Below are 14,699 nucleotides of genomic sequence, written 5' to 3'. Positions count from 1 at the left end.
AAAATGTATATGCAAGGAAAAGAATATATTTGGTAAGAAGTAACAACAGTATTTTGGAGAAATTCATGCGAGGGATTATGTAAATCAGTAGTTATTGGTAAAAGTCGAAAAGTATTGTATTTTAAGTTACAAAACTTTGTTTTAAAGTTATCCTCGACAGGTTGCGAGGTAAAATGAGGACGCGTTAAGACAGAAACATCCTTTGTTTTAACGGGTTAGGATTAATACAAATTCTATGTTTTTCAGTTATTTAGTGCTTGTCCAAGGTTAAATATGACTCAATAAAGTTTTCCATTAGGGCAACTCCAGGATAGTTTTCCACCGGGGCAATCTTTTGGCAGGTTTTCCAGTGAGCTGTGATACGGGGTTGTACATACAGTTGGTGCTAGAGTTGGTACTCCTTTAAGATCCTGTAAAATCCCATATTATCCATAATCTTAGATTTTCTTGGTAAGATCTTTGTACGAGCTTGCAAGATCTGCCATGTTCGAAGATATCTTCCAGGATTTAACCTTTCTTGCAAGATCTTGACAAGTTTTTTTTGGCCAGGGCCATTCCTAGTGAATGATTTTCTAAATTTCCATGTTTTCTGATGAACTGTTTCAAAGTTTTTTTTCAGCTTATGAATGTTGAATTTTTCCTAAAATTCAGGCCTATTTATTGATGTATTGAGGACCTCTAGCCTTACTCTGATGGGGTAAGACACAATTTTAAATGTCATCAACTTGAATAAACTTTCTCCTTCCTTGGAGTCTCAATCTTGATTGTTTCAATTTTCTTGATTTGTTTGAATTTCCCTCGGCAATAATTCATCTCCCACAAATTTTTTGAAAAAAAAAGCTAAGTAATATGAAGCTTTTTTTCAAAAAAATGAGACCAAGAAAAAATCTATTTTCGACTATTTTAAATTATAAGGATGAAGAAAATAATGGGTGTAAAAAAAGCTAGGAAATTAAATTTGACTTCACTTAGTCATATATGTAATCTAAAACTTAAACAAAAATTGAAATTATAAAATATATATTAAAATAATCGAGAAAAATTGACGCCTCCCTTTTTATGTAAACATGATCCCTAATATTCCCTCAAGTTCAAAAAATGAATGATTCATTAAAAATCAATCAATCGCTATTTTTAAGTAGAAGTATAATATCTTGGAGTTGAATGTTTTCAAAACTTGACTGGTAGGGGGTCAGCTTTTCAGCTTTTAGTCTCACTGTAGTATAAGCGAAATGTGACGCGACCATTAAAAACAAAAAAAGGAAGGAAAAAAATTGAGATATATTAGAAGAATTGATTTAGAAATATTAACGATTTCATCAAAAGGTAAAAAAATTGTTTCGGGTTTTTTTCAAAAAATTTTATTATTTATTAATATTTGCCTTTTTTTGTGTCGAAAATTGGAAATTAATTTGTATGGAATAGAGCTCTTTGAAAACGAAAACGAAAAACGAAAAATAGAGAAAGTTGAAGAAAAAATTGAAACTAAGAAAGAAATATGGTAGTTATAATTACATCAATTTCAGAAAAATTTGAATGAAATGAAAGAAATTATTCGTATTTTTGGAATTGTGAGTTATTCTTTATGGATCTGTGATCCAGTGAGTTACTTTAGAGGTGGTTGAGTTAAGTAAGATTCGTTGGGCCCCGGGGGAGGGCACTCAAGTTAAATGACCTACCATACCCCTTAAGGGGATATTTTCCAAGCTTCCCAAAGTGCACTGTAAGGGTGTAAAATTTCGAAAATCTGACCATGTTTTACCTGAAAATGGTTTTTAAAAAAATCAAGAAAATAAACTGTAAGGGTCGATTTTTCGCTCACGTTTGTTCAAACTTTGCAAACTTTGCAAAATTTTCTCTGCACTCTAAGGGTCCGATTTCAAAGGCCTAATTTTGGGCCACACGTATGGTCGTTTTTGAATCTAGTGCCCCCCTCCGGGAATTGGGCTGCGAAGTGTAAAAATATCGCCAATCCATACGTATCAATGACATACAACAGAAACAATCGTGTTTTTCATTTGTTCTTGTTTGGTTTAAGGGTCGCAATCAAGGAAGTTTACTTTAAGGGTTTAAAAAAAAAACTTTAAATCGTAAGATTCTTTGCTAAAATTTGACAAAACTTGTTCTGTGCACTGAAAGGGTCCTTATTTGTCTCCACATACAGTAGTCTTAAGATCAAGTCCTCCGACCTTATTTCACAGAATTCTTTTTTCAACGAATGCTTTCCAATATTACATATCATATACTGTTGGAAAGATAATTCGGAGCACTATAATTTCGATTGAAAAATGACTAAAGTAAAATAATCTCAAAAAATAAAGATGAAAAATGTAGAAGAAAAAAATAAATATTTCATCAATTGGGGCTATTAGAAAATTCCACTTTGGTACAATTTTTCTCAAGAACGAAGCTCTGAATGGTCTTTTCAACGGTATAATAGTTTTTTCAATTTGAAACATTGGTTGAAAAATGACAGGCTTTAGTGCGCACATTAAGCGAGTGCATTGCATTTAAAGCCCCGAAAGAGGCTGAAATAAAGCCACATATTTCCCATCCAAAACACGTGACCGCCTGGTTTCACACAAAGACCAGATTGAAAGTAAAATTAATCTACTTCGAAATATATACTCAAAAACAAAGAAAAGGGCTAGATTCAACCCGTCATTCTGAATGCGACGCAAATTTTAAGGCTTCACTTTTTCTTGCTTGAGAAAGGTTGAAGATTTTTCTTTAGCTCCTTCGGGGCTTCAAACTCAAGAGCGAATGGAGTTTAGTCTCAGTATTTCACTATTCTATGCATTACATTTTCCGTTAATCATAGTAGCATCTATACTATTCCCACAATCTATAAAAAGAAAATATTTTGGAATATTAGAGTGAATGTTTTGTTTCAAAACTGGTGAGCTCACGTATATTTGGAAAGTAAATTTCCTAATACCTTGGAGGGGTTACGATGTTATAAAAACTGTGAAAAACACTGGTTTATCGCTTTCTAGATTGAGATATTGGTTTTCTTGTTAACCTCAAATAGATATTAAATTGTTACTTGCTGCGGTAAATTCTAATTTTATTGATATCTTAGCACAGTTCTTTTGGGATTGAAATGTTCTATTTTATATTCTCACTCGACTAACTTGTGAGTTGAATGGTAGCATCCCTGTCTCGATTGCTCGTTTATCGGTGATAAGAAAAAGAATTGAATGCTAGTCGCCTAGTTCCCAGACTTCCATGGATACCTATGTTGAAGGTTAGAGCAGAAGGCTTGATCGAATGTCAAATGAGAATGAAAAATGTACTGCTTTTATGGATGGAGTTTATAATCAACAAACTTTCCTGGTGAGAATAAGAATTTAGTTAGGTTTGCAGTTAAGATGAAGTTTTAGGATACTCTCCTCGTTGGAAAAATATTTCAGCCATATTTTCCAATGTGAAGGGGGCTGATAGGGGGTCTAATCAGGGATTGATCTCAAGAAAAGTATAAATATATTTTGGCGGGCGACTGTGCTTTTTTTGTTTTAAAAGACAACATCGTCAAATTGTAGGATGAGGAAACGTTTTTTAACAGACCGACTGGCGATGCTGTGAACTGTGATCACGCATTTCATCTACGCATTATAACATCTTTTTATCAGGTTGCTTTCATTTCAAATGCGAGTTTCAATCTTTAAATTCTTCCGATTAGTGTGGCCATGTTTGATTTGTTCTTTTCAGAACGAGCAATTTTTATCGACCCTCTCCAATGTTCTTATGCTTCTGCACTTTGACCTCAATATACATGTCATTTTTTGTTATTAAGGTCAAAGTTGATGTGTCGTTCTACTTGAAATAAGCAATTCAAAGCTCAACTTTGGTCTTAAATTGTTCTTATTTTCAACATTTTTGAGTCTAGATGTTTGCTAAGTTTTTTTCTAATAAAAAATTGTGTATGTGATGACATTCATTCATAAAAATGAAAATATAGCCCTTGTAAGTGTAAACCCAGTGACTATTACATAAAAAAACCTGATAGTTGTCTAGCGACCGAAGACTTTTTATCTTCCGTTGATAAGAAACCAATGATAACCATTAAGATCATAATTATAAGGTATTTTCGTAGCATGAGATAAAATTCTTATTTTGATTACCCATCCTTCATCACAATGTTGGATTCATTAGTCGATAGAAATGGTATGTGACAAAGGATGAGTTACATTAGATGTTTTATATAGAAGTCCCGTCAGCGACCGTAGTACAGTGGTAGAGCATCTGGCTACGGTTCGCAAGGTTGTGGGTTCAACCTCCAGCCGGGTCATACCAAAGATTCCCAAAATGGTACTCGATGCCTCTCTGCTTGATGCTCAGCAACTAAGAGAAGGATCAAGGGTAAGTGGAGAAATCCAGGGAGAAAGAGTGGCGCCCTCCCCTACCTTCGGGTAGATAGCTATCGAAAGAGGAGCCTTCGGGTCGCCTCCGACTGCGGTCGCAGACTTATATAGAGGTCCCGAAGCGGTTTGCGCGATGACGTGAAAGGGACTTACCTTGATTACGTGATTTAGAATTTTTTTTCGTGGTTGCATGATGAGAGGTCAAAACGTGATCGTGAGTTGAAAAATTTGGGGCCATGATACGACGTCTTGATTTGGACTTTTTCAAAGGAATGGATGCGTGATTAGTCATTCTTCTGCTGATTTTGGTGATCATGATTGAAGACAAAACATTACGTTACCACTGGGGGGGGGGCACTTTATAACAGCCCACATCTAGTTTTCTGTTATTAATGGTGTCTAATGTCAGATTTACTTCAATCGAACACTTAGTTAAGATACTTAGGTGCTGTGTTTGTGAGAGTGTGTCGCTTTTGAAAGCCCTCCAAAAATCACTTGGAAAATACAACCCTGTCTCACAACCCCGGTGGAGCTTTTTTCCAAAGTGGAATAAAAGTTTCTATCGAAATCCCAATGGGAATATAAATTCTATTGTTCCCGAGCTTAAAATATCCGGTGGTGTCTTTGGAGATCAAAAATCAAAAATCGAGGCCCTGATTAGTTCCCCTAGATTCTTAAAGGTATAGTATGGGTACTTTGTAGTATCGGCTTAACAAAGTTTTTCCCACAATGTACAGTGATGAAATAAGAGTTTTTTTCACTTGAGTATTTTCAAAATCTATAAAGCGATTAACAGTCTGTTTTCCATGAATTAACTTTGACAGGTTTTTGATTAAAAAATGCGATCAAAATCTGTCACTGTTTCTACAAAGTATTTCATAATTTCTTATCGTTTTTCAGGACAAAAAACTTAAAGATTGATATTATCAAATTTCTTTTGATTATCAACGAACCGAGTGGAAATGTTGATAATATTGAGTTCCGATTCATATTTGTTATAGATGTAGATAAATTTGTTTTGGATCAAGATTGGAGAATATTCTACCCTGGAAACGTCGAGTTATTTTCCTGTACCGTACAAAAGATTTGATGTTGTTACAAATTTGCTCCAGATAAATAAATTTAAACCCTTTGCATATGAATTGGTTGTTTGAACTAAAAGATTGTTTGTTTTTGGTATTAAAGATTCTCAAAAAATAGTAAAATTTTCAAACTGTTGTCTAAGAAGTCAAAATTTCAAAACAGTAATACCGAAATCTCAGATTCACAAGAAAACTACACCTGAAAACAATTACGTCCCCTCGGAAAGGCACACATCAAAAATGAATAAAGACACTTATATGCGACTTCGATACTTCATCATAGTGACATGCCACACACCCCACGTGCTCGTGTTGCTACTACGGAACTGCGCCAACGTTGGTAACATATACAACATGGCGGAGGTGGAACTAGCTTTCCTGAAATTATCATTATTCACTGGAATCGCTCTACTCGTAAAACTAACAGCAACAACATTCATTTTCTTCTTTGCTTGTCAACGCTCTGTGTGCTCTTTGAAATTATTTCTGTTTCTATATATATTTGACCTCATATCAGGGATGGGAATTTGCATGGACTCGTTTTTCAGACGTGAACTTTGGAAACCTCACTTGACAGAGGATATCCATAATGTATCTATCATAGAAATTGCTTATATTTCCTTAGTCGGTATAATGGTTTTCGTTGATGGCTTCAATCTTGTAATCACGTGGAAAGCTTTGCAAAGTGGACATTTTAGACGAAGATCTATCATGTCTAAAGAATTTAAATCTTACCTGAAACATTCGTCAAACCACGAGCTACGCATTAATCGATCAACGGGCGTTAGTCGTCAGGTGAGCCGCCAAAATACAAAAGACGAAATTAAATTGATACCATAATTTATTGAGATAGCTTGGATTATGATATTTCTTGTGATGCAAAACACATGTATAATGCAACCATGTTGAATATATTTGGTTGGCTGACACTTTGTTGACTCTACTTTTTTTTTAAAGCGCATTCTGCTTCCACCAGCCATTTTACTGAGTTTGATCAGTTCGATGATATATGATATGATGACACAGTTTTAGGATTTAGTGTGTATAACCCTGCGTAAGTCACCATGGAAACAAGTCTAGTGACCCTCTCTTCATCCACGGTGCATTATGGAATCTTTGTGCATGACACTTTTTATAAATTTCCCTATAGTAGGAAAAAAAGTTTACAGTATTTTTCAAACGATCTTTAATTTTAAGCCAAAATTTTATATTTATGATTGATTTCATGCACAATCTCGAGATCGATCAAATTAAGGTTTCGAGTAAGAATAATTAAATGCTTACTCTCTGCCTCCTGGAGTTATAAAGTTCAATGCACTGTAAATTTTGAAATTTCAAGATTTATATTAGTTATAAAATTTATGTAAGGATTTATCGACGAAATTTTTAATTAGGAAAAAGATGTATGTATATAAAATATGTGACTAAATATTTTAGTCTGTAAATATGTGTATTACCATATCTAGAATTTCGAATTATTTGAAGCTTAAAGGACACTAAAATAATATTCAATTCATCATAATGTACCTGATATGTATGGATACCTTAGTCGGCCCTTAGTGACTAAATTTTGACGAGTTGTCTAAAATTAGGGCCGACTAATGATTAAGGCCGACTAAAATTAGGGCCGACTAAGTTTTGGCCGATAAGGTATAACTGGGGTCATTAAGAGTCGGCTTCAAAAATTCTACTAAAAAGGCTACGAATATTAAGAAAGCCCATAGAGGGGTTAGCAGATTCATAATTGTTCACAAAAATTTTTTTTCTCAAAAGTGGAGGGCTCGAAAAACCAGAATTCAATACGCCAGTATTTCCCATGAAGTACCATCGCACTGGTAAAAAATTCCTCTAATACCAGTCAGAAAATGTTTCCCTTTTACGTAAATTCATTTTTTTCAAGGGGTCCGAGGGAAAGAAGAAGACATTTTTTCCCAATAAAGCTTCTAAAATTGAATGTGAAATGGGGCTTTTAAAAACGTTTTTAGCGCTGAGAGTCGAGGCCCGTATAGTAAAAGTTTTTACTCATTTTACAAAATTGTTTAAATTTCTCTGCATTACTGTGACCTGTGACTTTTCAGTTCTTTTTTAATTCTCGGTTGAAGCTACTTAACCTTATTTTAGTTAGTCAATTTGAAGTTTTTTACCTAACAACATGTCAATGCTAAAACAATAACTATTGTTTTTTATCCAATCAAATTTCTTTTCTTTGATTTAAAAAATTAGAAAATTTTCAATTTTCAAACTATTTTTTGAAAACTACTTTTTCTACCGAACAGATAATCTTAGGGAACATTTTTTTAAATTATCCTAAAGAGTAGAAGAACTTACTATGAAAGGAATATACTTATATTGCTTCCTCGTTTTGTCTCTCAAATGTGGTCCTGTCAAAGGGAATCGATGTTGTTCGCAAAGTGTAAGCTCGATGAAATCGGAATTCAAGTATGACGTAGAAAGCGCTATTCGTACCCACAATGAGTTGTATCACACTGAAAAATACACCATTCGAGGTGCAGGAAACCTAAAATTTCAAATCACCGAGGATTACCGAGAATATCCCATTTCTTCGAGTTACGAAGATGATGCAATCGATAGTCGGTTTTTCACTGATAATTCATTTCGAGATCCATCAGCACCTATCGTTGTCGGCTCTGAAATCCGGGAATCCCGATTCATAAGAAAGAACGCGAGGCATTCCGATTTTGATCCGAAACGGTATTTAGATGCCGAGTTTCACTGCATTGGAGGAAACAAAGAAACAGCGTGCAAGGTAGATATCTATCTCATGGCTTTCAAAATTCCGTACAATGCACAGCTTTCACACAAAGGCCTTGGTTGCATATGCGAATCTAAAGGAAACTACACCATTGAAAACATTCCAGAAGTGGTTTTCAGTTATTCCAGCAAAGATGATGAGGGAAATTAGAAAATAAAGGCTCGAGGACACGAGAAGTTTATTTCGCGTTGGTGCAATGCAACATGCTCCATCCCACTAAACACTAGAAAAAAAGTGCGTGTCCCGTGGTTTCTTTTATTATTTAATGGGATAAAAAGTGAGGGAAATATCCAAAAGACACGCTAATTATGTCTCTGGGACAATGGAGCAAAACTGATTCGAATCAATTTTGCTCCATTGTCCCAGGGACAACAGTGAGAGACAAAAATGTTATTAAAAAGTCTGTCCAGATATAATTGGCAGTGGAAACAAGAATGCCTGTAACTTTTGATAGTCAAATATAATTATGGAATTTTTTTTTGCTTTATTTAGAGAATCAAAAGCGCTATATTTGAATGTATTTCTGGTTGAAAAATTCGCGATTTTTAGTGGTTTAATTTGCGATTGTAAAAATTGAGCTTTTTTTCTACTTATGCTATAACATTCATTTTTACACCAGTGGTAGTTCCACCTTAGGCTAAGAAGTTTGTTAAATTTCAAGGCAAACAAAAAAGTCCTTCGGAAGATATGGGACCCGAAATACCCCTTGGTAGCACTTTTCTGTGAAATATCAAATCTCCAACTTATTACTAAAAACGGGGGTTATGTTACATCCGTGTATGAAAACGTCCATTCGATTGTTGGGTCAATTTTCAATTGAAAATTGATTTTTTACAGCAATTTTCAATATTTCAAAAAGTTCAAAAATTGAATTTCAAATTTTTATCTAATTTTAATTTGTTTTAACCCTAACCCTAAATTTATTGAAATTCCAATAGGGGTCAAAAGAGAATGGCACTAGTGGTAGTGAGGAGGCCTGTGAACTAAATCCACAACACAACCTTTTGTCTTTGGGGATCTGGGAGCAAGAAAACATGTGTGTAGTTATGATACGATACAGAATATATTAATTGTTATAAGAATCCAACTGTTGAGTCGTAGATTTATTTATTTGAAAACACTTATTTATAACACCCCTAAATTAGTGTCCCTGTCGGGTCCGCCCCGGTGAATAACCTGGTGAAATATAGCCTAAATTTAAGCTCCAGTGAAGAAATGACTCACCCCAGGCAATTGAAGCTGAGTGATCACAAACCCAGTGAGAAATGGAAATAAAAGCTGTCCACTTCCGGTGAAATTTTATATAACCCAGGCTACCCGGTCAAAAAGCACACTTTCACTTGGCAAAAAAACAGGTAGAAAAGTGTATATATCAACTAGAAAATCTCCCATAAAACTAGTGTCACAAAAAAGTGTACGTTTAGTAGATCTGGAGATTTAGAACGCCATATGAGTAATCCCCAAGAACCTAATCGAAATTCACACAAATCAAAAAAGACTCAAATTTCCACCCCAGTGGAAAGTTTCTTTAAAAATCTTCCCGCAGCCGATTTTAATCTTTTATCAGACTCACTCCGGTGAAGTTTTATCTTCCACCAGGTCATGGGAACAGGGGTGTTTTATACGAAATAATAAATAGATATCCATCTGACCTGTGTTAATTTGTCGTGTTTTGGATTTAAGGTCTCCTCACTAGTGCCATTCCCTTTTGACCCCTATTGGGATTTCAATAAATTTTAAAGGTCAACATATTTTCTGACATTAAAAATATTAGACCGAAATTACATTTTCAATCTTTTTTGAGACTGAAAAATAGTGAAAACTGGATGAATATTCAATTCTTAATTTTTTTGGGCGTATAAAAAAATTAAAATTGGATCAAAATTTAAAATTCAATTTTCGAACTTTATGAAATATTGAAAATTGCTGCAAAAAATCAATTTTCAATTTTCAAAATATTGAAAATTGACCAAAAATCGAATGGACGTTTTCATACACGGATGATGTTATCTTTTTTGAACAGTGCAATTAAAAGTTGGAAAATGTTAAGTGTTGGTGCATTGGTATTATTGGTATCATTAATTATTTCGAAACGAAGTGAAATCATACAGTATAATTGTTTTTATTGAAAGGATAAGCATGAACTTATATTGCCTTTGTTATTTTTAAGTCATTAAAGAACTTTGCTAATTCCCAAAACACTAAACACTTTTGGCTATGAGGTCATTAAAGAGATTGTAAAATGTGTTATGATCGAAAAACTGTTTCATCAATCATATCACTACCCCCGTTTTTAGTAATAAGTTGGAGATTTGATATTTCACAGAAAAGTGCTACCAAGGGGTATTTCGGGTCCCATATCTTCCGAAGGACTTTTTTGTTTGCCTTGAAATTTAACAAACTTCTTAGCCTAAGGTTGAACTACCACTGGTGTAAAAATGAATGTTATAGCATAAGTAGAAAAAAAGCTCAATTTTTACAATCGCAAATTAAACCACTAAAAATCGCGAATTTTTCAACCAGAAATACATTCAAATATAGCGCTTTTGATTCTCTAAATAAAGCAAAAAAAAATTCCATAATTATATTTGACTATCAAAAGTTACAGGCATTCTTGTTTCCACTGCCAATTATATCTGGACAGACTTTTTTAAAAGTGTTGTCGATTTCACTTTTATTGGTAGAAAGAAAAATGGGGTGGAGACACGAGAAAGCGTTTCATGTTGGTGGGATATGTAGCCTGGAGATCTATGCTATGATTTCTTATTTTATATACTGATGGCGAAATATATAGCATGGTTTGGGCTGTGAGTTTGAATTTCCCAGATTCTAAAGACGGTTAAAAACATAGCCAATCAAGTTCAGTTATTCTTTCACTGGTCACACTTTCTTAGAAAAAACGCAAATTCCGAAATTTGTTTTTTATTTTGGTAAGTGAGGAGAGCGCTAAATTCGAATTTCCCACTGTAAATCTTTTGAGGCAGAAATCTGCCTCACATGTCATACCCGTCCTGTATATATCAGATTATAAACATACAGGACGGGTCTCCTGTCTAGGTAATATGGTGCATGCCATTGCACCAACACAGAAAAAACTTCTCGTGTACCCAAGCCTCAACGCATTGATTATTAAGGAGAAAATTTTTATTTTGAAATAAAAACATTGTTAAAAACAATTTTACATTGTTGGTTGGTACACACAATGTTATGAAAAATTATAAGGATAAATTTTATTAAAGTTGATTGGAAGAATTTACAATTAGAATGGAACAGAATTAGAAATACTTATACAGGGTGTCCCTAATTAAAGTATCGAGTCGAAACACAACTATGAGTAGAAAGTTTTATGTGCGTGTTCACAAAATTGTATTTTAAGCTCTCCCTCTTTTTTCTTTGTCATTACGATTAATTTATACGTTGTAACTACCTTTTGTAATAAGCCTGTGTGATGGAGAACGTTCTTATATTTTAGCGATAACACACACAAACTTTTCTACTCAATTGCATGTTCAAACTCGATACTTTAATTAGGGACACCCTGTAGTGCCATCAAGTTAAATTTCTACGTGAGAATATTTCTCCTTTTATATTTATTAACGTGCTAAATTCCCAAAGGTATTATTCAGATTTTTGAATTATTGTTGTCACAGTTTTGCAAAAAAATGAGCTTCGGGTTTTTGTAAGATTGTTCAATAAATCAAACCTTAGCCCACCAATAGCGACAGTTTATGAGAAACCATCTTTCTTCAGCGGTGGTCGTGGTACAACTTCATCAATTATTCCTGGGAATATATATTTCGAATTATCTTTATTCAACTCCTTGAAAATCTTGTTCATAACATCCTTAAGTCGCTTACGCATATCATTTTCATAAAGGAAATTCATATTGCCAGGAATGGTAGGATCTGTGACAGCAATGATAATTTCGACACCTTTCAATTTTGCAATTTTGTCAATATCACCAGTATTATAAGGAATGAAACCAGGTTCTAAAGTGGTTCCATCAGTACCAATGGGAACTTTATCTGGATTTGGATCCTTGAAGAATGTAGTGATACTACTTGGAGCAGTGGCCAGTGTTTCCAGCTTATTATCCTTATAGGTCAACTTTGAGATTGTTAGATTCTCATTGACGAAATAAAGACGTTTCTCGGAAACATTAGCTTCAACATCGAATTTGATGTAACCAACATTCCAACGATCATTAGGAACTTGAATGATATCATCAACGGTTGAGGTATAAATCCGATCTTTAAAAAAATCGACTGAGTAAAAATTGGCGTAATTCAAGATTTGTAAAAAATTGATCAGTTCTTCTTTACCAGTATAGCTGTTTTTAAGTTCTTTGCCCATCTTTTTCCAATAACTATATGTGCCACTTGGGAATCGGATTTCTTCTTTGGCCATGGTTTCATCAAATTGCCAACAAGTGAATGGGATGGCTCCGTTCATTGTATCACTCCCGTACATCATGACGCTTGTGAAAATCTAATATTTGAAAAAAATTAATGTATTAAACAGGTAGGAAAATAGGACAAGTAGGACTCTGTACCCTTATTTAAACAGTCATACTTTGAGCAAAGATAAAACAGAAAAGAAATAGATTTGTCGTTAACTATTGGCACTGGTATAGTTAATAATCTCTTATAAAGAAATTCTCTCCTTACCTGTTCGGCGTCAGACCCGTCGAGCACTTCATCAGATTGTAATAAAACATTTTTCTTACTGCCAGCATCATTTTCAAAGTTGTAAGTAATCGGGCAAGTGCCTTTTGGGAAATAATCATACATCAAATTTGTCATAGATGGGACAGCGCGGCCAGCTCCATCGCAATCGAACAGCCATATTTTTCTTTTAGGATCTTTCTGTTTCTTGTTGTAAGCATGGACATTGTAGATTGGCAAAAGACCATTGATTGGACCTGCTTCTACTGGAAGAATCCCTTGCAGATGGGAGTAATTCTTTCGAAGTTGACCGTCCAAGTATTTCAAAAGCTTTGATACTCTCTCTCCAAATTTTACGGGTTCTTTGAGAGATTCTGGCTTGCCGATGCCACCAGACACGAAAGCTCGACCGGGTCCGCTCAACTTACTCGGTTTGTAGATTTTGACTGATTCGAAATCATCTGCAACCGATCTTTGAGCAATCTCCAACCCTTGTATGAATGATCCTCCGCCACCTAATATGAGAAACATATCAAAAGTATTAACCTGTATCATGATATACCCTACAGATAAAGAATCTTCATGAGAAATACCCGCAGAATCTAAATCGACATCGGGACACTACATGAAATTTTCAGTGAAAACAGATATTCAGTGCTCAGCAATTAAAACACCGATATTTTAGCCAATTTTGCCAGTGGGAAGGGGTCCCAGTGGGTCTTTGAGAAGGGTGTGTATTAAATGAAAAGAGTCAAAAGTAAGGAGAACTACAGAGTTTGAAGGTATCTTACATTTAGGGTTAAATTCAGTAATTTAACCCTATTAACCCCAAGTTTTTTTTATTTTCGTAGCCACAAGGGGGGGGGGGGGTAGAACCTACCACCCTCGATTATATTTGATCTAGAAGAGCTATGCCCATGAAAATTGGTAAAAATGATACAAACTTCCAGGAAGAAATAAAAATTGATGACGTCATCTAAAAAGGGATCAAAAGCGTCATCACAAAATTTCCACGCTGTCGGGAAAAAGTCTACGTAAATATATGCTTTGCAAAAATGCCTGTCACAGTCGAACCAATAAAGATATTCCGATTTTGTTTAAAGATTCAGAAAGAGAAAAGATGTTCTTTAAAATAATTGCAGATGTTGCATTCTCCATGAAGATTTTTTCTTACAAATTCATGCTGAAGATGAGCAAATTTGTTAAAATTTGATGATGACGTCATCATTTTTCAATTTTTTTTTTCAATTTTTTCAATTAACTTTTTCAATGTCTATCATGTGTCAAAATTTGAAAATTATTGGATAATTAGTTCAAAAGTTATCAGCAATTCAAAATCTTGACTTTTAAGCGACGATTCTAGCTGAATTTTATGTCATGTTTCACAATATAGTCATAAAATCTGATCTGGACAACCTATCACCCTAAAAAAATTTGCACAATACTCCTAATAAGATTTTGTTAAAAGTCAGAAAGTTTCAAATCGTTTAAAAAACTTTTCTCCGAGATATACACAAAAGAACACCGGCGTGGTAGGATGCTACCCCCTGGAGCTAATAGGATTAATTTGCATACCTGAAGCAGAAATTCCAAAACCGAATGCAATATTGTAAAAATCTTCCGCACTGATCATATCATCGTCACTTGTGTTTGTAGCCCGTCTACCAACGAGAAGTCCTGCTTTTTGTGGTTTCTTTTTTGGTCTTTTGCTGCGTAACATCTTGATCATTCTTGTCTTTCTTCTGAGCTAAGTGATGTTTAGTTCAAACCCTGTTGTAGAACTTTGAATGTACTTACTTATCTCTGCACAATTTAT

General features: G+C 34.4%; 1 protein-coding gene across 1 annotated transcript; it reads right to left on the bottom strand.

The window, feature by feature from the left end:
- Positions 1 to 11,853: 11,853 nt before the first annotated feature.
- LOC136824261 (uncharacterized) lies at positions 11,854 to 14,699 on the bottom strand. Its single transcript, XM_067080428.1, has 3 exons — positions 14,459 to 14,699; positions 12,887 to 13,398; positions 11,854 to 12,707 (listed from the first exon to the last, which is right to left on the bottom strand). The coding sequence occupies exons 1-3, from the start codon at positions 14,610 to 14,612 to the stop codon at positions 11,946 to 11,948; spliced, it is 1,428 nt and encodes a 475-aa protein (XP_066936529.1). The 5' UTR covers positions 14,613 to 14,699; the 3' UTR covers positions 11,854 to 11,945.

This window comes from Clytia hemisphaerica, unplaced genomic scaffold (assembly GCF_902728285.1).
Source record: "Clytia hemisphaerica strain Z4C2 unplaced genomic scaffold, Clytia hemisphaerica genome assembly, whole genome shotgun sequence".
NCBI lineage: Eukaryota > Metazoa > Cnidaria > Hydrozoa > Leptothecata > Clytiidae > Clytia > Clytia hemisphaerica.
This window is presented reverse-complemented; position numbering and strand designations above follow the sequence as displayed.